Source organism: Atractosteus spatula, chromosome 4 (assembly GCF_055471065.1).
Source record: "Atractosteus spatula isolate fAtrSpa1 chromosome 4, fAtrSpa1.hap1, whole genome shotgun sequence".
In the NCBI taxonomy this organism is placed as follows: Eukaryota; Metazoa; Chordata; class Actinopteri; order Semionotiformes; family Lepisosteidae; genus Atractosteus; species Atractosteus spatula.
Genome location: NC_142709.1, coordinates 52,564,240 through 52,588,510, shown reverse-complemented (window position 1 = coordinate 52,588,510; position 24,271 = coordinate 52,564,240). Strand labels below are relative to the sequence as shown.

Genomic DNA, 24,271 nt, shown 5'->3' with positions numbered 1-24,271 from the left:
GTCTGTGGGTTTACAGACTGTTGTCAACTATCGTGATCAGACACAAATGCCCCTGTGCAAAACACACAGATTGAAAGAATTGGAAAAGAGGGAGAAGAGTGAGGAAACCTTAAAAACAAGCAGGATTGCTGATTACTTATCCTTTGCATGTGCTTGTCATTTTTACCCCTTCGACTGGCATAGCTCATGACCGTGAGCCACACCTGGGATAGCTGGAAGCTGTAGTTTGGCTCAACTTGCTCTAGAAACTGTACAGGCACCACACAAAACACTGCAACCTTCTTGAGACACATCTTAGCAGAAAGGATGAAAAAAGAGTTGCCTAGAAATAAAAGGTGGTAAAGGTACAATATTATCCCAGTCTTTACCTTTAATCAATACTATTAGAAAACTGGTTTGTGGGTGGAATGCTTGTTTCTTAATGAGATCCAGACAGTGTCAGACCATACAGCAATCAAATAGATAGCCTTTGTAGCCATGTTCATTACTTTGACCCCACTGAAATGTTTCAATAAGAGCTTGAAGCAGCCGGCTGCTGTCATGAATATACCCTGGAAGATGGGAGATGGTTAGAAACGAACAAGCAATAGTAGATGGCAATCGACTTGTATGTCTGTGTGCCAGAATATCTAGAGTCTCTGCAACTGTTTGGATGGAAACCAGCTAGACTATGCAATATACTGTATAACTTTCCAGCACTAGAATATGAAGGATACCAAGATTTGCTGAAGAAATGGGAACAGTCCTCCAGCACTTATAGCTTAAAATTGTACACATTGACTCAGAATTTCAATGCCGCCTCTTATGGTAAAATTACTGCAATATATATCTATTGTTGTTCTTTCTCTTAAGAATATGGAGGGATGCATTAATAGTTTAAACAAATTTTTCTACCTATTAAAAAGTGAATAAAACTTTCAGAATTTTAAGCACCAGAGCATATTTGATCTCACTTTTAGGTGAATATTAAACAGGAGTTCAAGTGAATAGGGTTTTATCAAAATCATGAGATACAGGGTATGGGTAAAGGCGTTTGTTCCAGGTGACTCACTCACAGCACAGGTGCATCTACTCTGACCATAATCATCTTAGTGTGTTACTGCTACACCATTGACACAAACCACACATTTCAAACATATTTCACTTAAAAATACCTCTACTGTATGGCTTTTGGTGTAATACATATATATGTCAGAATTGCATGTTTTAGTGTTTTCATTTAATTTTTGTTTAGCTACAGTAAGTGAGAATGGACAGGTGAGACAGCTGGATTGGGGATTGAGCTCTACGATTCAGATGTCACGGGTTTGAGCCTGCGTCATGCCAGTAGCCAGGTGTGACTTCCTCTGGGAGAAGGGCTGGGATTGGATGGCAAGAGCCCTAAAACCTTCTAGCAAAACATAACCTCCTGTGGCTTCCTGGGTACCAGTTCACAGAGGGACACACCTCTCCTCCTTTTGGTGCTGAGCCTTCTGGGAGTCACCGTGGAACTTGTAAGATGTCAAAAGATGACATCTCAAATCCTTAAAGGAAGGCCAGGTTGGAGGAGCCTTTCCACCAGTGTGGGAGCAGGCATGTATACTAGAAGGACTAGAGATTCTAACTTCCAATTAAAAAAAAATCATCCATGAATTTATATTTGGTGAAAAATTCATAGGCTTGGTGAAAGCCTACCTTAACAATGCCACAAAATGAACAGTATATGGATTTTGCATGGCAGATTTTGCCCTTAGATTTCTGACCACAAGAAAAAAATACTTCTAACCTATTGAATGCACAGCCTTGAGCTTGCAGCTTATTTTGCACAAAATAAACTGCCAGCAATCACAGCCACTGGAACTAGAAACTAAAGATACAAAAAGGTGCCTTATTAGGTTGCCTTAGTCAAATCAGATACAGCGAGGATCCCCTTGCTCAATCCAGGATGATCGTAACCGATACCACATGTTTCTAAAGAGTCTTTATCAGGGCCGTGATCAATGCCCAGGCAGCCTCAGTCTCAAAGATGAAAATCTCAAGGATGCTCTGCAAGGTCCCTTTCATTCTGCAGATTCATTTCATCTCCCTTGCCGAGTTGGCTCAATCCTTCTCACAAAGTAGAGGCGGGGGTAGCTGTGGGGTATTTTGATTTAGAAATGCGACCTATTTAATGCGCCTCTCGTTCTCTCTCTCTCTTTTAGTTTGCTTTAAGTTTAGTGGAATCATTTCCAATGTTTTTCTTCCCTCGTCTGCAAAGGCAAAAGAAGAGTCACGCGTTCTTCAACAGCACACATGGGCTCAACCTTAGCATAAGCAAGCCTGGTTTTGCATAAATTAAAAATAAATATTTTGGAATGGCAATGCAAAATCTAACATTGAAATATACGAGTAGTGGAGAAAGTAGGCGTCTCCAATTAATTTTAACAAAGCCCATAAAGGATTCAAATGTATCAATTAGCAGGGTCTTACATAAAAAACTTCTGTTATAAATGTGTTCTTAAATGTTGCACAGAACGTGTGTTTTGGTTTTTGAAGAAACAACATATGCTGCATTCCTAAATCTACTCTCAAAAGCACTCACTGCAACATGGACAGTGACATCACATCATGTATGAAAGCAGAGCAGTGATGTCAGTATACTGGAGTAACACTAAAAATGACAACGGGGTGTTGTGTCACATTGCCATTTAAATCATACCTGCTTGTCTATTTTCTATATGATCCCCTCTCAGACCCATTGCTTTGCAAACCAGTTCATTTTTGACCTGCTGCTCAAGTAATGATACTTAAACTAACACCTTTAAGGATCATATGCACAGATCAAAATCAATAGATGATCAAAATTTCACTACTCCCCAAAATACATGACGCAAGGAACAGCAATCACCATAAAGAATGTGAAAAAACATGGGAATGTTACAGACAAAACAGCAAAATATAATGGAGTTTTGTATCCATGTTTATTTGAGACTTTGCTTGTGATTATTTTAATGCACTCTTTTTTTAGTGGAAAAAATCTTACAGGAAACGAGAATTCTTTTTGGATGGCAGCACTGATGTACAATGAACAGATACACCCATAGTAATTAAATTATTATTGCTCAGTGTCTTTATTGAAAAAGAATGAAAGATCTACACCTGCATTTTACAGATGATGGTTTTAGATCATTAGACTTTGGCTTGCTTAGCACGTATATGTCAATTCAATCAACAATCACGCTGAATTTGAAAGGAGATAGGAAGCTTCAATGGGACCTATAGAGAGACTGAATTTTCATACCACACAATCACAGTTATCCTCAATGGCTGTGTGACCTATAAGGCTGCAGGTTTAATGTTTGCCCTCTTTGTCACTAATTCTGTGACTTTTATGCTAATGTCAGCACATTTTTTGCTGATGTTCCTGGCTTTAGTGGATGCCTGTGATGTTTGTTCTGTCCTTAAGAATTTTGATACAAGGCAGTTATTGTTGTTATTTCCAATTTAGAATTAAACCTTTAACCTTATTTAAAGGTTATTTAACCTTACAATTTAACCTTGAAAAGCTAATTAAAAACACATTTGCCATTACATTTTGCAAATCAGCAACATAATTAAAAGATGTATTTTGAATGGGTCTGACTGTCTTGATTTACAAGAGCTGTTAAATCCACTGTCGGGGCTAGAGTGATCCATCAGCGATGAACAGTGAGGGATACCCACAACACCTGATGATGTCACAACCCATCACCAGCAAGTTGCAAGTTGATTATGCAACTTAAATGTTACTGAAAGAGGTTGGGTTGGTCTCTGACATCACAACAACTTGACAGTGAGCTAATACCGTGACTGTGAGCACCATAGTGTGAACCCTGGTCAATGACAATGAGCAAACCGCAATTCTGCTCTAGTCTTCCTCAGAAACAATACCAACTAATACACTTGAAAAGTCGACACCATTGAATATCAATTAATATTAAGAGTAATAGCTACAAAATACAGACGAGGAGACTTTCTCCCATATCTAAGCATCATCTTGCAGCCTAGCTTTCAAGTCCTGAGACTCTCTACATGTTCCAGTGGAAGACCTGACTACAATGTACCGTTAAGCACTGATCTCTTCTTTTCCCCTGCCTTCTAAAGATCGTCCAATTGCCACAGAGGCAGGGGATGAAGATTGGACAAGATCAGACACTGATCCATCTTTTCCTCTTCCCACCTCACCAGAACTGTCTGGTCAAGCATTTTCACTTTCATGTCCACCATTGCGTTATACTGCAAACAGTCAATGTTCACATGCTTGCAATCACAAATTAAGCTTATTCCAAATAAGAATATGTTTAATAATGATTAGTCGATGAACACAACTGAATATTTACATGTCTTTTGAGCCCTAATTAATACTGACGTTTGTTCTGAGCCAGTTATTACAAGGTTAATGACACTAACCTAAGTATTATATCTATACAGTATTGTATTGCATTTGTATGTATTTGATCCAGAATTATTAGCATCTCTTGTAATGGATCAAGAGATGTTTGATCAACCATTTGTGTGTACCATGGCAGACTGTTAATATATACCCTTTTATAATTTATATATTAATATATACCCTTGTACTGATTTATTTGGTACAGTGTATTCTTTTATGAATACAATTGCACATTGTATTCCGATTCCGATTAACTATTCTGATTAATTAATTCCATTGATGGCCATACGTGACTCTTTTAATTTACCATCTCCCAATTTTCCCTTACTTTTGCTTAGTACTACTTGGTAATTTCAAATATATCACTACACTGTCCTTCCCACACATAAGGAGGGTGTCTATGATGAGGTAAAATACCAGAAGCCATACAGAAACTTTTTAAAAGAGGGATTTACATCTGCTTTCCATCATTCCATCATTTCCATCATCATCCATCATGAATGAGCATTAGGCACACCTCACAGGTGTAGTGCTTTTGGGAGTACTGCAGTCATACTGTTCACCTCTACTTCTATAATTCCCTATCTTTTGCAATGTGCATGTGCATTACACCCCAAAAAAATAGCAGGGGGAAGTGTTAGGAATTTATGGCACAGACACCTTAATGTGAAAGCAGAGAACAGAGAAAACAGCATAAAACAAATGTTGTGTTGGAGGATTAGGGACTCCCAGCGCTCAGTTAAAATCTGGGGAAAACCACTGATACAGGATCACATTTAGGCAGGGAAAGATTAACAATTAAAAGACAAACAATGGGCACAAACTATGACAGAGGAAATCATTCAGAACAGAGATGTCGTATCTGAACTTTTTACAGTATTTCCAACAGGAATGTTGTTCTATTTTTGGTGTTGTGTTTTCAGAAGTTGACTTATTAGTTACAACAGAGTGTTCATTATATGGAGTTCAGTTGCCATAGCTTCAAGTTACATCTGCCAAAAATCGAGTCAGTCTGTTTGGCAATGTGCTTGTGATGCTACAGGACTCCTTTGATAAATATACTATATTGTTATCTATAGAAGCATCTCATCTTTTCTGTACATAAATGAAAAGTAATATTTTTTTTATTTCATTTCATTTTTAATGATCAACAACTGTTGGATGTAAATCACTCACTAAATCAAACTGTCAGGCTCATGAGATACGTCTTGCTAGTTGTGTGATCCGTTCTTAAGTTTCAGTTCAGACTGTTATGCAAACCCCCCTTCTACAAAGTGCGATACACTTTTAATAGTTTCATTTTCATCGGCGTGACAATCTTTCTTTGTGATTCTGAACATGGACCGTGACTGCTGCATGACTTAGATCCAAATTCTCCATGACAGCCTCCCAGCCTTGCTCAAAGCTTTACATTCAGCGTGCTGATGAGTAAACTCCATCGTGTTTAAAACATAAACAGGCACTTGCTATAATTCTTTAAAACAAGTAAAATAGAAAAAGCAATAGAGACTGTGTGACACAGTAGACACTATGTGCAGTGGCTCAGTTATACATTTGTATACATGATGCAGAAATATTTTTGGCCTCCAATGGTGATCTGAACCCCACTTTTTTCCTAGCAGCTCCACTGACAAAGGGACACTACCAACTGAAATAAGGGGTGCAAAAGCTGCAACGCTGATGTCTTCATACTGGGGTCCAGTAATGAGGTAGTGGAAGGTATTGAATAACTCTGAAATGATGACCAATGTTTTGTTTTTTGTTTAGAGATTGCTCTTTCAGTCAGCACGATATTGGTAAAATGGCTTTATGATGCTGAAATCCAAGCTAATGGACCAGATGCTCCTCTATTATCCCTTTATCAAGCAGGATGTCACAAGACTGCCAAGGAATTATACAAAACTGCTTGCAGCCTATCCATTTTGTTTTTATTAATCTCCTTGAAGATGTTATTTTAGAAAGCTTTCAGTTAATGGATCACCTTAGCAAAGTTGTTGCGGACAGCTGCCTACCAGGTCTCCAAAGGCGTGAAATTGTTCTCTTTAGGTGTTCATTGGAAAGAAAACAGGTTGAGCAGAGAAACACACAAACACACAGGTTCACACAAACACGTCCCCAGTCTAGCACAAATATAAACAATATATCTACCCTCTCTGCTCTTATCTGTAGCAATTAACTATTAACTGCTATAAACAAAAAGATGCTGAAATCCTTTTACAGATGAACCAGACTGTACATTTCTTTGAATGATCGACAGAGTATGTTTTTCAATAAGCATACATAAATCATAAAATATCAGTTAATTAAACTGTAATACATTACCGGGAAGCAAATATGTACTAAGGAAAAACATTTATTTCTCCTGTTTTTAAAGGCTCTATTCAGGTATGCAAACCAATTTTCTTTTCTGTTTAAATCAAAACATCAAAAATATTTCAACAGAAACTGCTAGTCAGTGTCACATACCTTGATTAGTATGGTATCAAGTTCTGCTTTATTACAAAAAGATAAACAGTCCAATATATATTTCTCCTTTTCAAAAAATGAGAAGCAAATTCTTTTCCTTTGCCCTGTACCAAGCGCTCCCTCGTTTGCAACGTTGACACTTTCCAAGGCGATGCTACCCTGTGTCATGCTGTGGTCAGTATTTAGGTAATTTACTGTTCTGTTTCTATAAGATCATTATAAACTAAATACCAGAAACAAACCCCAAAAATTAAAAAAACATCTTAAAAAATTCACAGAGACAAAAAATGTTGCAGCTCAAAGGCAGACAGCTGCTGATTCAAACTGACACAGATGACATCCCACTGGTGGGTATCCACAGATCTTACCAGTAGTGGAGTGCAGGCTCTCCAGACTCCAGTACCTGGACAGGACACCTCGGATGCCTCCCACCCCGCCTCCCAGACCCCCGCCAGGGCTGCTGTCCGAATCCGAGCCCGGGGAGAGCCCGGAGCTGCCACTGCTGCTGCAGCTCCCTCCTGGCAGCGCACTGCTCCCTTCGGCACTCTGCTGGGTCCGCATGTGGCCCGAGACCGCAGAGAAGCTCTCACCAGCTGCGCTTGCTCTCCCTCACCGTCCCAGCCAAGCTTGCCCAAGTGCTGCTTGGCACAGCTGTCTGTGAGCCACTGGGCGTTTAGCCTCTACAGCTCTCGCTGGCTGCGCTGCACTCACTCACTCAGACACACACTCTGACATCACTGGGGGCCCTCTGAGGGGGGAATCGGGCGCTGCCTGTCTTATCAGCATTGCTGAATTCGCTGCAGCTGCTTCATTTAGCACAGAGCCGATTACAGCCTGGCGTTGAAAACAGCCACCCTCCATCTCCCTCAGCCCCCTTCTCCACCCCCCTGTCCAATTCTTATTTTCAAGAATTGAAGCAGGTAGAAAAGCAGGGTCACCTGGTGAGACAAGTTGAAATGTTAGAGCTTTGGAGGAGCCGTGGATATTTAACCCAATGCCCAGACACAGCTTCAGAAACAGTTAGCAGTAAATGACACTCATGCTGTTCCAAAAGCCTGCTGCTGAATAATTCCCCTGTAACTGTACCAAGTCTTTTATTGACTGAGAGTGACGTCAGACCAGGCCTAAATGTTTTGTTAAAGCTCTTTGGCCTTAATGTGAACAGACCAAACCAATCCTGGTTTTAAGTTCCAAATAGTTTCATAAGGATCAAGTTTTTATGGGGGCAGGCTTTAAGCATTTGCATCTTGTCCATTAAAATAAAACTATTAGAACATAAAACACAGCTCTTTACTAACAACAGGACCCACAACCTAACATTCAATAAAAAACACAACACAATAAACATAAAGGCTAGAAACTGATCAAAACAATGTGGTTGAAAAGTTTCAGATGATCACTTAAAATCAGTTTTCTGCTCCTCTAAACAACCTGCTCTCAATTTTACAAACACATAAACCCACCACACCCATTTGAAAACACTGCTGACCACCACAGTTGCAGGATGTGTGTGTGTTTCCGGTAAGCTATCCTTTTAAAAAATGCTGTCACTCTCCACAGCTACTGAAGGATAAAGTTGGACCAATGTGGTGTGATGTATCCCATTTCCAAAATGAACTGTGAACACATCTTTTTCAAAGGCCACATGAACATGAGGACTGTCTCTTTATGTGGCACACATACAATTGACTAGAAAAAGCTGAAACAATTTATTTGAATGTTACTACGAAATGGCTTCATTATCTCTTTACACCAAAAGCTGCATCTCCATTGTACCAAGTGCTATAAATTATGCTTAAACCAAATCTCTTGACCTCTTATGCACAGGTTATGTCAGTTGTACAGGGCCCTGTTAAGCATTATACTTGTGGTTAGAATATCTTGAGTAGAAGTTATGAAGGCATTATGGAGACATTATGCAGAAACACTCAAATAAACCTATATTTGGGAAGGAGACAGAATCCCACATCGGTTCTCCCACTTTTGTGTCTGAAAACTGAAAGATAGCCACGTGCCATGAACTTCCACACAAAATTCCTGAAATGTTTGTTGCTCACAACTAAACCTACAGCCAGCTCAGCTCAATATCGCTCCAAAGACAAGAGACAACGCCAAAGGCAACAGAAAAACACTAAAATATAAATAATGCTTATAGCCTTATTTTACATTCTCTTGATACATAAGAGATGTTGCTGAGATTTGCCCAGATAAAACACAACTCTTAAAATAACCTTAATCCCATAAAATGAAAAGTGTTTCCTTTCAGGCGCATGCACCTGAACGTAGAAGATGCACCTCAGCCTTTGGTGCTGATTTTCTACGGCAATCCAGAAATAAAGGAAAATTAAATATTTTAAAGCTTAAGCAAATAAATGAAATAGTGTGCCAGTTTTAACAACTGAATTTATTCCAATGCATCATCTTGAAAATTAAAGAAGCCATCCTTCATAGGCAGGACACCACACTTTTACACTTCTCTTAATAGAACTGAAGCTAGCAACACTTGCTCAATCCTTTCTGTACTCTTCCACTGAAAACTGAAATGTTGCAATTTCTGAGGGCTCCCGCCAAGAGGTCTTTACAAAAGCTGAGCAGAAAGGTGGCTCTTACCTGAGATACAATGCCTTTGAAGTGTGTGTGAAAATACCAAGCGAAGAAAGGCACAAGTCAGCTTATTTGTGTTCGACTCAGTAGCTGCACAAATATGTGACAAGAAGGCTGGGGCCAAGCCAGATGACTAATTCATGGAATCTGCGACCTCGCGTGGGCTACACTTCATCAAGGAGAAGAAAGGAATGTTCTGTTTCTGGACTGTAAATACCACAAAAGACAACATTCAGCATTTTGGCTTGGCAGCATGGAAGAAAAATGTCTAATAACAAGAGCGAATGAAACACAGCTACTTTTTAGATGGTCAGTAGCAATATGCATGCTGTAATGTGCAGGGCATAAGGATTGTGATGGCCCATGGGACAGTGTTTGTTGGTGTCAGGCAGGAGAGCTTATTTTACAGGGCTGGTGGAAAAACATTGTGTGTGCTTTCACGCTGTCAGAGACAACAAATCGCCACCCTTCAACTTGATAAATCTCTTTCATTGTTCTCAACTGAAAACAAGAGTCAAAGTGTGAAACTAGACGAGAAATAAATGAATAAATTTCTTTTGCTTTTCATTCATTTATAGAATAAAACCCTAGACACTGATGTCATCATAACTGCCTTCCAGTGCCAACAGCTTGCTGTCTGAACCCTTTCCATTCCTTCCCCAGAAGAACCACAGGACTGATGCCACTGTGGACTGTTGTGTCACTTGGCATGCTTGAACTTGTAATTTCATCATCGTTTATTTCATCAACAGATATCTGTTCATCAACAGATATTTCACGATTTCAAGATAGAAAGAATTTGCCCTAACTTGAAAAAGCTTGTCAGAAAACAAAACCATGGAGCTGAAAAAAATAAATGTAGAAAAAGGTTCAGTCTGAAATCCTTTCATTCTAAACTCACTGTTGAATGTAGACTGTTGTTTGCTGCCTGAGAATGAGAGTCTCCATTGTGGTTCTGTGTGTGAGCTTGTTAAAAGGAAGAACAGCCTCTGCACTCCCCTCAATGCCCAAGGTCTCTCAGTGAGTTTGCAATGTTAACTATGGGAGATTTCAGAAGACACGGTAGGCTCAGTGAAAAAAGAAGAGATGGCTCTAAAACTGGGGGGTGGAAGTAAAGAAAAAAAGATTTGGGAATTCTACATTTCTAAAAGCACAGAACAACATTCTGACAGGCTATGCTTAAAAAAATGCAGCACTTGAATTCAAAATCTGAAAGCAAACTGTCTCCGTTTCTCAATATAAATACTAAGGCCACCCAGTACCACGTTCCTTGTAGTGACAGAGTAGAACTGCCTTTTGACTCATATTAATCTTAATATTCATTGAACTTCAACAATGTGTGTTACTGTGAACGATGTAGTGTCCGTGTCTGTGTGTAGGCGTGTCTTTGGGGTTGCAGGTCAGGACAAGAGCTATCTTAATACTGATCGCCCCATGACTGTAACACAACCCATGCGGCAATGAGGGCAGTGTAGGGGGCTCTGTTGTATAATCTAGGCAGGGGAATTACATTAAAGAGCAGTCTAGGGGACATTGAGAGCAACCCCCTCCTCCCACACTACATGCTAATAAGACACAAAGATGTGCTCTGTATTCTCTCTGGCTCATAGGCTGCTATCAGGCTCTAGTGAAAGAAAACGTCTCAGAGGGAAGAGAAACATTGTAAATTAGATGTTTAATTACTGTCACACAAGGTCACCATGTCCCAGGGGAGCAGATTGAGAGGCTTCTGAGTCTGCCAGACCTCGAAGGAATGTTGCTGCCCCTTCCTCATCATCTCTGACATTGAAAGGAGAGAAGGGGGCTGGGGACAGGGGTGTGTGCATGGGGGTGTAGCTGAAGTATTCATGACCATACTGCTGCATACATTTAAAACTTATTAATTATGCAGTGAACCTGAGGGTATGCATCCCATGACTTTATTAATTTCTTGATAATGCAAGCTTTAAAGTCTCTTTTTCTTCAACTTAAGGAAAGTGCCCAGGTGCTAAAGAAGCTTAAAACTTTGCATCTGACTACATGCCTGTAAATGTTGTTAATATGGCACAACAAAGGCTTGTCAAAAGTTCAATGTGCTTGTTACCTCATATATTATACATTTTTTCTAGACGTTTCCAGGACACTAGAACAAAAAATGGTTGCAAATGAGAGCCCTGACCATCTTGCTCAGCTGGTAGCTAAGTGAATCTTTAAATAAATCTCATCAAGGCACTTTTTGACTGGTCCAGCGTTTGGTCTTCGACCTCTACCTTTTTAAAGCTATGTCTGCTTTATTGGAGATGCTGCTGGTTTTGGGAAGCCAGTGGTGAGGATTCCCCAGATAACAACACATAGCTGGAGAAGTCCCACAGTGTTCCAGTGGGCTTCAGGTGGCCAGCGTGTCCTCAGTTTTGTTGCAAAACAGCAACTCCAGGTGCCAGAAAGCTTACAAAGCTGTAAGCACTATCACTCATTCAGTTCATGCTTGCTGGCCGGCACGGCTCTGTGTAGCTGGTGATATTTCAAAGAATAGGCAGGAGGAGAGTGTTCAGAATCCATCTTTTCTGCCTTGGAGGTGCAGAGGTCACAGGGTCACAGAGGTCACATACTGTATGATTAACAATTGGATGATTCCAATACAGAAAGATAAAAAATAATAACCAATTCTGATTAATTTTTAAAGTACTGTATACTGTAGAAGTGGAGTAGATAAATCGACATACTGACCCCTAACCATTCATTTGTTTTGTAGCTTTGTTTCAGGGCTTTACTATGATAACTTACTGTAGTCTAGGCTCACACCTGCTGAGCTTCAGTGGGTTACCACTTGTGAGTTGCAGGGTGATATGGCTGCTGGCATGTAACACAGGCCCTGGCCAGTTTCTTAACTAAAATTAAGAGGTCCCCCTACTGGACACTGAAAACAACTTTTGGGCAATACACTTTCAAAGCTTAAATGCAATTACAGTACCTCATGGAAGATTACTCCACATAATGAAGACAATGAATCCTGAATGTCCAGAATTTTACAGAATCTCATGCTTGACGAGATTGTTTTTAAACATTGCTTTTGCCTGTCTGCAAGCACAGAGCTGATATCAGGACTCCATCTTTCTCAGGAAGCCAGTCCATTGAAGGTCACCCACACAGACAACAATTTGCCAAGAATAATTAACCTAGCTAGTACTGTATGTCTTTGGGGAGGTAGGAGGAAGCAGAAAACGGATATGGACCCAGGGACAAAAAAGCAAACTCCACACCAAAGGAGCCCCAGCTTACTATCAAACCTGTGACCTAAGAGCTGTGAGGCTGCCATACTAACCGTCAGGCTGCTCCACTGACTTGGAATCAATGCGGGATTTTTTCAATCAGTAACAGACAGCAGAAGCTTAACACCCAGAGCAATAAAAGAAATCCTTTTGAGAAAGTGTTTAGAAACTCCACATTTCTTATCAGTTGTGTACTTCATAAGGGACATTTTAAATTCTAACTGCAAGGGTAAAGAAAACCTAAAAGCAGCTCATCCACAATTGCTGAACGTGCCTTCTGACATGACATGAACACAATAACAGACAATGAACAACATACTTTGTCCTGAGTGACACTGGTACAGAACAGTATCAAACTGTACAGGAGGAGAGAAATCCTGCCAGTCAGGCATGGCTACCTGGGCAGATGCAATGCTACAGATGGTACTTCAAATCCTGTGACCCTGAGGAGGAAGGAATAGGCTCACACAGGTATTCAGGCCATAAGCACCAGGACATGAAGTAACGTACTGCTGTGCTCTTCTTCTTCAGCAGGTGGAGAGGGCAAAGAGAGACCCAGCGCAGTACTCACCTGGATAGGAGATTCGCCTCCGCCAGCCCAAGCAGTCCAGGCCAATTGGGGTACTCTGGGAGAAGCAGTGGTCCTTCAGGGGCAGAGTGGGAAAGGGCACTGTGGGAGTCAGGGACAGGCGTGCTCTGACCTTAAAAGCAAGAAGAACAAAAAACAGAAACATCCCAGTGAGATCTCTTTTTATTTTTCACACTGAGAAAATCACCAGGCAAAAGCCTTGTGCAGAAATTGTACCTTTTGTACCTAATGAAAGGGAAGGAAATGTAATCTGTTATACAGATTCTTGTTTTTAAGAAGCTGCACAACTGCAATTTGAAACAAACTCTGAGAAGCGCCTGTAGCTGTTTTCTCAGATGTCTGCAGGGAGCTGCTGGAGTCTGTTGCTGGACCACTCTTTGTGCTAGCGAGGAGAGTTAGTCACAGTCTTCAGAAAATTGCGCGGCGAAGGCTGAAGGAATTTCTCATCTTCGGAGTTCAGTCAAGAAAGACAGAAGATCTTGCAAGAAGGTTGGCCAAGCAGACAGGGCCCGAGGAAAAAGCACAGTAAGTCACAGAGAGCAGGAGGCAAAGAGCCAAGGGAGATCAGAAGCAAAGGTGAAGGCAGAGTATGAAAAAACAACAACAGCAGAAGAAGGTCTTGAAGAAGCGAGAGCGCAGGTGGTGGGGAAGAGGGCTGCAGGAGCCCTGCCAGCGTCTGGAGATGGTATCTTACTTTCTCCAGCTCCTCAGGCAGCTCCACAGCCAGCCTGCCCATGCTGCTCTGCACCTCCCTGGCCCTCTTCCTCTTGCGGTTCTTCTCCTCCTCTATCCACAGGTCATCCGAGCAGTAGCGCCTCCCCTTGGCCTTCCTGCCTTCCCCAGCAGCGAGCGGCACCTCCCCCCGCCTGTGCAGGGGCAGGGTCCAGCTGCCCAGGTCAGAGAGAGGTCTCGGCACAGGCGAGGTCTGCGCGAGGCGCTTGGTTCGCAGCACGGCCACCTGATCAAGCACTCTTTTTTCTGGTGTCGCTGGGCTTGCTGGTATACTAACGTCCTGCACAGGCATTAGGTGGAAACTGTGAGCATAAACGAATCTGTAAATTTTGTATTATTTTCATTTGGATGTGAATGGGAATAAAATGTAACCACAGACATTCAACACAAATAGATCTCTAATCTTAAACATTTCATTTAATCATTACCTTTAACCTTTCACAAATTTGCCTAAAGTACATTTAATTGTGTGATTTGTTCTCCATAATACATTTTTTTAACACATCCTCCATCTGTTAAAGTATTTCAGGCACTGGTTTGAAATGATCATGTACATTCAGTGGATAACTTCACTTAATGAATGCTCCTTAGTTCCATTCTGTGGCTTTATGTGTGTGTGAACTTACACTTGTACACCACTAGATAGCGCCAGCAATTTACAATTTATAATGCTCCATACACATGCGCAGTGCAGTTAAAGCCTAATACACACAAAATAAATTCCTTAAGGAGCTTGCTCAGTCAGATCACAAAACTCTGGGGAGAGAGACAGCAGCAAAAAAGCTGACTCCACTTATTTCATTCCTCCTTATCCATCTTGAAAAGGAAAGAACAGTGAAAGATGAAGGGGCTTATTGTTTGAAAAGGGAACAGACTGCCATAGCCAGTAAATATGGGCACACACTGGCAGGGCTGATAGAGAGCTAGGTACTGTATAGAGGGAAGATGGATTGAGTGCGAGAGCCAGCTATTCATGCTCATCCATGACTGGACAGGGGCGTTAAAGAGAAGAGTGAGCACTTTCAAGGCTCTCACAGAAGACAGGCTCTCTCTCAACAGGAGCACGTTTCTCAAAGTCTGCCACGATGGTCAACGTGAACAACAAAGACTTCTTTTTTAGAGATACAGAGGATTTCATAGTGTGTTGTTAACAGTGTGGAACTAGGTACACTTATCAGTACAAACAGAAGATTGTTTCTAAATGTATGCATTCAAAATACCTTTCCCAATTTTCTTTCTGGATTATGTTGTTAAAACAGAATATAAAACTGCTTTGATCATTTGTCACAATTCACTGCTATCCATAATTTAGTTTTATTAACATAAACTACACTGTACATAACTGTATAACTAAAACAGAAAATGAAGAAACAATTGGATACTGAAGGTTTTGCAATCTGTTGCCTATCAGATAAAGTCTCTTTCAGCTCAATTACAGTTGTCAAAGTTGGAATAAACCCACTGCCTTCAAAGGCAGATTGGGGGACACCTCAGCCAGCAGCACAGTGAGCACATGGAAACAGAAACCAGCTCCATTCCTCTATGCTTGTGAAGGCTAAGACATGAGACATGAGATATGAGTTATGTCTCCTAGAGTTTTCTTAAACCTGCTACGAGGACAAAGGTGCAGGGAACAGGTGAGCAGACAAGTACAAGCGATATTTATGTTAGTGAATACCAGGAAACTCCTTCCCAGTACCACCTTACCTCATCTTTCATGAAGTCGCTGACTGAAGTGGAGTTAACAAGGCTGCCCGCGCTCCCCTCTTCCTTCCGGAAGTCCGTGTCCACGGAGTGGAGGGACAGGAGCTGGGAGGCTCGAGGCTTCAACGTTTTTGGGCGCTCGGGGGGATCAGACAGTCCCTCCACGCTAGCACCGATGCCCAGGGAAATCAGGGATATGGCACTGGCCCGGCAAGGGTACCGAAAACTCCGCCTGTTGGTCCCAGGGTGTGGGCTTTGAGGTTTGGGGCTCATCGGCCTCAAGGGAACTTCCATCCCTTCGGAGGGCGGAGAAGTCCTGGACCAAGAGGGTGTCAGCTGATTAGCTGGAGCAGCCAGGTTGCTGGGACTTATAGGAGACAAAGGGCTGGAGTCCCCTGGAGGAAGAGCTTCACAATCAGTCCTCGAGGCATTCAAAGTTGGAAAGCTGGAATCTGAGCACACTATTGACAGCCCGTTAGGTGCGCCTCTTTTCTTTCTGGTCTCTCCTGGCTTGACTTCCTCTGTTGCCATCTCTAAAACATCCTGGCTCTTGCTCAGGGAGTCCATGAGATGGCTGCCTCTCTGGCTGGCAGGAGTCCCATGGCAATCTGACCCGTCCTGTGAAGTCCTAGAGGCATAGTCACTGTGGATCTGCCGCCTAGGCCTGGTGTTGTGGGCGTCTGGGACCGACATGGCTCTTTTCAACATCTCTGCTTCCTTGGTCCTTTTGAACTTCCTCCAGGACACCTGTTTTGACCTGGTCTCCTCACTTACACTCTTTGGCAGTTGCTCCTCGCTTTCCTTATCTGTAATTTTGGACTCAAAGAAGCTGGATAAGGATTTGTGAGCCAGGGCTAGCCTCATGCGCAAGTTCAGGTTGTCTGTACTTTTGCTTCTCTTGTAGGCCACTCCATGTCCTGTTTGTGAGCTCTTAAGATTTTCACACTCTGGGTTGCTGACTGTATCAGTGTCCACTGAGTTTGAGCTCTGGTTAAAAAGTTTTGTGATGTGCTTGGTCCTGGGTGTAAGGGGGTAAAAACTGTTCTCATCTGCTTCAGACCTACTGGTAGCTAAATCCTTTTTCACTGTTTGATTAAGAACACTGTCCTTATCAAACACATCATCATCCGAGTTATCTGTCTGATGCTCCTCTTCCTTTAGGGAAGATGGGAGTGTTTCCATGCTAATAGGCAGGTGTGCCTTGTAATAACAAGAGTGACCCATGTAAACTGGTGGACTGTCCTTGCCTGAGCTTTTCTCTCCACTGCTATCCTGTTGGTCCCTAGCAGAGTTCTCCACCTTGTCCTTGCCCTCCCGGGTATAATTTTTACTCCTTCTAAAAGAAGGCATCTTAGAAAACACAGAAAACTTGGAAGACTTTCCCATAGAGCCACTCTTTGACCCTTGCTTCTTCGCAGCTTTTTGAAGACTAGCATTGTTCCCAAGAATCATTTGCATGTTGTCTTCGCTGTTGGTGCTGGTGCCATCGGGATCCTGGGTCACCATCATTGGACTGTGCGGACTTTCACTTGTTGTGTATCCATTGATGAGAGGCGTCATCATCTTGCTAGTGATAGGCTCCAGTGGGGAAACTCTTTTCTGTAGTTCTGTACCAGTGTTGACCGAGTCTGCCTTTGTGCTATGGACTGTAACTGCTGTATCTTGAAAAGCAGGTTTATCACCGCTAATGCCCTGGTCCTCCTCAGAGGTTACTGTGCCCAATAAGACACCAGACTCTGAAGAAATGTCAGAATCATCTACCTCACCTGCAGCTAAACCATCTTCATATGTTACAGGAGATGATTTTTCTTGACTATTATCAGAATCCACAAAAACAGGGTCTGTATTTATGACCAATTTCACATCTGAGTTTATATCCAGATCTATGTTTGGCACTCCCTCAATGTCTTGGGACAATTGCTCTAACTGTGAATTATTGTCAAATGATTCATTGCATTCTTCAGTCAATTTACAAGCTCTTGCCTCAATAGAAACTGTTGATTCTTTAGCTATATATTCATTGTACACTTCATTTTCTATGGTTTGCAAATATATTCCTCTAGTTTCCAAGTAGCTGGCTAGTGACTCCAGTCCTTTATCTACACAGCAATCTACATCTTCTGTCTTTTCCTCACTAAGGGATTTTTTTCTGCTGTTCTCAGAATTGCGTGTTTGTACTTGAGAACTTGCAGTATGTGTGTTGATCTTTAAATTTATTTGGTCATCGTCTACATTTCGTCCAGTGTTCGTATCTGTATCTGAGGGAACTGTGCTGTGTGAGTCACCCTCTTGGCTGATGCTATCTGTATTGTTGGAGTCACTCAACAAATTGCCATCTTGAAATCTTTCTAACGCTTCCTCCACAGAAACATCAAGTTCACAGACAAATTGAATTGTTTCTATAGCTGAAATGGATTCTTCACTGCTCCAGTTTGGTACATAGTCCAGGGTGCTTAAAGTGTCTTCAATGTCGGCAGTGTTATTTTCACATTCTGAACAGCTAGAAGAGGTTGTATCATTGTCTATGCTTGTATGAATGGGAATACAGTGGTCAGAGACTTCTTCACAGAAAGAAGAGGAATTTACAGTGTCATTCTCGGAATGATTTTTAATCTCTTCCAGGAGTGAATCTACTACTTCCTCAGCTGTTCTGATTAATTCCTCTGTAGAGACATCTTCTTGTGCCTTAACTAACTCTGTTGTTTTAAGTGGATCAGTGGTGCATGACTCTAAATTTGTCTCTGTGTTGTTATTTGTGTCTGACTGTGTTTCAGGGGTGGCAAGAAATTCCTTGTAATGGGTTTGCTCAGGTGGAGTACTAAATTCTATCTGATCAAATTCTGATTTCACCGGTTTGCAAATTAAGGAATTTGTGCCCGATGTATTTTCTATCCTCCTCACTGGAATATCATCCAGATCTGGGTAACTTGTTTTTAGATTTTCTTCCTGGAAAGAGTCAGTTTCCTCAAGTCTGCTAGGTTTACCAACATGCTCAGTTTCCACAGATCTTTTTCTTGTCACCTCAACTAACTCAGAAATTGGATAAGAGTTAACATTTGCAGATTTTTTACTGTTCAACTGCAAATTACCTGCAATATCAGGTGTGCTGTTAATGGGACTACATGAATCGAATTCCACCTTATTTGTTAAATTGTATAATCCTACATTATCTAAACTTCTAAATGTCCTTGTGCTAGAATCTGCATCTTGTACAGATTTTCCTTGCAGAAAACAAACATCCTCGCTCTCTGATGAGGTATGAATTAACTGTTCACTGTGTTCATGCAGTGAGGTGTTCAGGTCCCACTTAGTTGAACCAGCAATTTCTGAGCTGCTGGAGTAATTGAGGTCACAGTCGACATCTGGAAAACCCAGGCATTCTTGCACTGCCTCTCCAGCAGAGGGTGCTACCAGAACATCGACAGGTTGTGCTGTTTGCAGGTCTCCCTCTGGATAGTTTGAAGCAGAGGATCCTTCCCTTTCCTCACAAGCCTGACTGTACTCCGTTTCAGGTTTGCCCTCGTCCCGATTTTGCTCCCCCTTGTCCTGACTGAATGACTCCAGAAAGTCTGCAACAAGCTTTCGAATCTCTAAACTTGTCTCATCATCTAAGTCCTCCCCGCAACCCGAGAAGCTCTGAGTAAGATTCTGCTGCTGCCTTCCATCCTCTTCTGTCAGCGTGGTGTCTTCTGCGCCAGAAAGCCAGACAGAGGACGCAGTTCCAACCTCAAACTCTAGAGGTGCGTCATCAGTATATACCTCAGTGGAGTTTGACTCTGATTTTGTTATGCTTGATTCCACATTCTCTGAAATTCCAGCAACAGGCAGCGTAACAATTTCAGGAACAGTTTGATTCGAAACATGGGAAAGTCCAGCTTCCTCAGATAACGTTTTGTCCCCAGTTTTACTCACTGAAGGATCTGCATCTGGCTGTTGTCCCCATTCCGGCAAAAGGGGACACTCATTGCTTGCACAACTTGGACATTGCGACTCTAAATGGAGATTGTCAGAAAACTCTTCATTTACATTTTGGAGCCTGTCACAGGTTTTTTGATGTGTTTCCACATTAAGATTCAAAGATGCTGGCTGGCACTCCAAGCTGTTTTCACACTGGTCTGCTTTAGGTTCAAAGGTAGATTCCAGTTGCCACTCAGTGCATGTGTCATCAGGCCCTGGCGCTGTTAAAGCCGGGTCTTCGCAGCTATCAGGGCTGAAGTCTGAGAAAGTGTCACTGTGCCATGAGCGCGTGTCAAAGTACTCCTCTGTGTTCTCAACCGCAGGGTCACTTGATTCCTGAGTGTCTGGTAATTCTTCAGGGCCAGAGTCCCCATCTTCTACACAGTCACAGCCATTTGCAGAGTCCTCAACTATTTCTGGAGCCTGTGAAAAAAAGACAATACAAAACAGAAGATAATGGTTTGCCATCACAACAGTTCATATAATGACATTGAGTTGTCATGTCTGAAATATGTTATTCCCTGGAACACTAGTCATTCCCAATCCTTCTGGATATGACGTGCGGCGTCTCTAATACAGTTTTCCCACGCCCACATCTCACAGCTGTCTCATTATGTCGTCATTTTTTTCACCTCATCTACCTGTGAGAAGCAGTGATCAGTGCCCAGATGAATGCAGTACTGGTCTTTACAAGAGAAGACATGAATCCTGCTTTTGGATCTCTACCCATTTATTTCAAGACCTGAATGTAAATCTAGCAATATGTGTCTGCCTATTTGTTTTTACTGCACGTTTGTGCATATGATTAGTTTTTGACATGGAAAATGTCTTGAAAATGACTATTGTTTCTAACCCAGGGTTTATTCTCATATTCTCTGCTAAATAATGAATATGAAAAAAATAAGGTACATTATCAATTTAGTACAACATGTTTTGGTTTGTTTTGGTGTGCTAAGACATTTTAATTAAGGCATATTAATAAAACCTTGATTAAAATACAATTCCGCAACAGCAGATGACCACCTTATCTTTATCACTGGACACTGCCATTTAATTTAGCTTCCATAGCCTGATTTTTCATTTTGTCCCGCTTACCTCAGGGCTATTTTACTTTATAAAGTAAAATCCTGTCAGTTGTCGAAACACAGTGTTGGAATGGTTTCAATCTTTAATAGGTGAATAAAAAGGAACATATGTCTGCTTGTGTAACTGTGGTGGTATGATAATTACAAAATTAGAGGTTTAACGGATTGCTTCAGCACCTGGGACAAAAATGTCACATACTGTACACCTATAATATGCCCTAAGGTACTTCACCTCCTTAGCACTTTGGCGTGAACAGTATTTTACTGTTATGTAGCAGTAGTACATTTTTAGGTATTATTTTAATCCATGCAATTTTCGTGCATGATGAAATCTCTCCAAGTTACTGCTGACTGAGTACAGAAAACCTGAGTTCTGCCCAGATTGCTTATTCCTACACAGCATGACATTTGAGAGTTGACCTCTGGGAAACAACAAATCTAAAACTCAGTTTTCCAAAGGGAAGCAATTTTTACTGTTGTTATTTTTATAGTACTCTAGTCAAGCATTTGACACACAAAATCAGTACTCAATTTCTAAACAATTAAATCTTCCTGACATTCACCACACAGTTGTTTTCTACATTCTAATAGATCTCTTTTTTAAAGCTCTTGCTATCCGATACAATACAGCAAAGGCAGAAAATTAATTTTTATCCATTAAAGCAAGTAAAGTTGCAATAATTAGCTCAGTTTTCATTGCCTTCTGCAACAAATAATCACAATAGACCTACTGAGAATAATCACAATAGCAACAGAATAAGAGGGGATCTTCATTAATATTTGTACTTTATTCTCACCTGCACCTGATGCAATTCACACATAATCTAGAAAGAAATTATATTAAGCCACTGTGGCATTAATATCTAAGGTTCTAGCACAGAATACTGTATTTTACATTCAGAAGGCACCTTAGATAACTCAAGATCCAACAACCCATATAAACAGCAACATATACAACAGGAGTTCAAAGAGACAATTACCCAGCTCAGCACAGCTCCCATGTCTCTGCACATAACCTAATCTGGACCTCCTCTGTGTTCAGCCAGCAAAATCCGTTTTCACCCTGTCCAGAGGTCGAGTACATTGCCAGTAGCTTGTCTTCCCTTTCTCTCTCCTTCCCTGGCCGTTTGTTTATTTTCCACTGCCTGATTTCCTTAACCGGCTCCAGCCCTGATAAAGCAGAGAGCCTTGAATTCCAGCGGTCGGGTCTCCGATACCTGCTGCAACTTGCCCAAACAGTGCCTTTCAGACAGCTTGTCAGAAATGAGGAGGAGAGCAGGGACAGCTCAAACCCTATCAGTCCTCAAGACGCCTTCCAGCCAGCAAGCTGAGGCCCTCGGGCCTTTCTTTACTGCCTCGTGTGAAACGTGTTTTAGACCCGTGAACCTGGGGGGTGGAAACAAGTCTAGCTTCAATAGCAGTTGCTACAGTACGGTAGTGCATACACCAAGACCTTTTCCGCATGGCAAACTGAGGTGGAAATGCAGAAATTTGATGGAATTTCCTGTTAATTGCTATAAAAAAGGCGGCGTGGGGGAGAAGGCGAGCCCTCACTGTTCATTAGTGTAATGGAAGCCATGAATGGAATGGGGGCTGTGGGCAGCTCCTGGAGGGGTCTGCAGAAATCTGGGGAGGGCTAGTGTCCTCGATTCCCAAACTTTTGGGGAATGCAAACATGCTGAGGAACTGCCGAGGAGGAACATCTGCAGCAAATGAAAGTCAAAAAGCATTGTAGAGCTAGTTTTTGTAGACAGTATTAAATACACAGAGATTTTTCATTTTCTGATAGCAACATACAGTACAGCATAGAAGCACTAGGGCAATAAAACATATGTAACTTAAGCTATGCAGACACAGCAAAATGACTTGAGCACATTTGCTGTCATCTGGCATTCAAATGATTAATTCAAAGTCTCATTAAAGACCTAAATAACAGTGCCAATATTTTGGAGGATGCAATTACTGAAGTATCACAGAAGTCTGTATTAGGAATACTGCTCTTCCTAATTGTATTGAATGATTCAGATAGCTCTGGTATAGTTAGTAAAGTAGTACATCTGGTAAATTCTACCAAAATAGGAACACTTTGGAAGAGCCAAGGGGAATTTAAAAAGACAAGGGCATTGCAGGAACCTGCCTTCATTTCCAAAAACAGGCTGAGTGGTGTGGGCAAGAAATCTTAGTTAAACACATTTTCTTAGTAGCATGCTGTCCCTATGTGGATCAGTACTTGATCTGGAATGTTTTTTTTTTCCCGGCAGACAAGCAGGATGAAAATCTGCACTGCAATCTAGCAGCTGTGTTTTTGGAGATAAAGGAGGAAACTGCTTTCAATGAGTCTGTATGAGCCCTTTGCCTCTAGACATACTCTGGACTGTTGGGTAACACCGTCCATATATACCTCTGGACAGCATTAGAATCTGCTTCTTAAGTGTACAAGGACGCTAGACTCTAGGGGGCCACTACTCTTATCTGGGTCACCAAGTGGTCAACACGGCAGTGGGAGAAATGGGTTTGTGGGGGCGGCATATGGGAACTTTTACTGGGGAACTAAAGAGCACTACTAAAACAAGACTAACTTCCATGTGTTTATACTCTGAAGTGGTAATGAGTCATCATTGCTGATGCTGATGTTTCTTAAACTGCCATGATTTAACTGTGCATTTCCCAATTTTTTTCCCCATTTACGAAATCTCTTTAAACAATATTGAATCCTATTTTTATAAAAGTGGCGGCAAGGTGCAGTGGTTAGCATCACTGCCTTGCAGCTCTGGGGATTCCTGGGTTCAATTTCTGGGATGCTGTCTGTGTTGAGTTTTTATATTCTCCCTGAGTTTATGTGGGTTTCGTCTGGGTGCTTTAGTTTCTTCCCACAGTCTTTTCTGGAAGTTAACTATTCAGACCGGTGGTGGAGACACAGCAAGGTTAATTTCCAAAGTTACAGCAAAAGAAAAATGGAGTTACAGGACATCATCAAGGTCTAACTGGATCTACCTGATCCAGAGGCAGTGAATGAGCTGAAAAAAACGGCCTCATCTGCTTCACTGCAGCTCATAACTGGCAACCCACAGAAGCTCAGCAGGTGTGAGCCTGGTCAGTACCTGGATGAGAGACCTGCTGGGAAAGCTAGGATTGCTGTGGGAAAAGGTGTTAGTGGGCAAGTCTGTGTGGGTACTAATGTCCCACTATAGTGATGGGGAAACTAAAAAACTGTAAAAACACTGTACAAAAACCTAAAACCTAAAACCGAAGCCCTAACTCTCAATGGACATTACAAATCCAGGGCATTTCTCGAAAAGAGTAGGGGTGTTACTTCGTTGTCCTGGCCAAATTCCCCCCCCCCCCCCGGCCTTTGCCAATCATGGCCTCTTAATATTCCTCATCTATGAATCTGGCTTCATTACTCTGTTCTCCTCCCCACTGATAGCTGTTATATGGTGAGTGTACTGGTGCACTATGGCTGCCGTCGCATCATCCAGGTGGGTGGTACACACTG

The 24,271-nt window shown here is 41.8% G+C and overlaps 1 protein-coding gene across 1 annotated transcript in view; it reads right to left on the bottom strand.

The window, feature by feature from the left end:
• The window catches only part of LOC148836544 (uncharacterized), a 142,085-nt gene that overhangs the window by 48,442 nt on the left and 69,372 nt on the right, over nucleotides 1-24,271 (bottom strand). The window contains exons 3-5 of the mRNA XM_088914477.1: nucleotides 15,737-20,113; nucleotides 13,992-14,309; nucleotides 13,280-13,409 (exon numbers count right to left, since the gene is read on the bottom strand). Coding sequence (XP_088770603.1) covers nucleotides 13,280-13,409; nucleotides 13,992-14,309; nucleotides 15,737-20,113 — 4,825 coding nt within the window. The remainder of the gene's footprint in view (nucleotides 1-13,279; nucleotides 13,410-13,991; nucleotides 14,310-15,736; nucleotides 20,114-24,271) is intronic.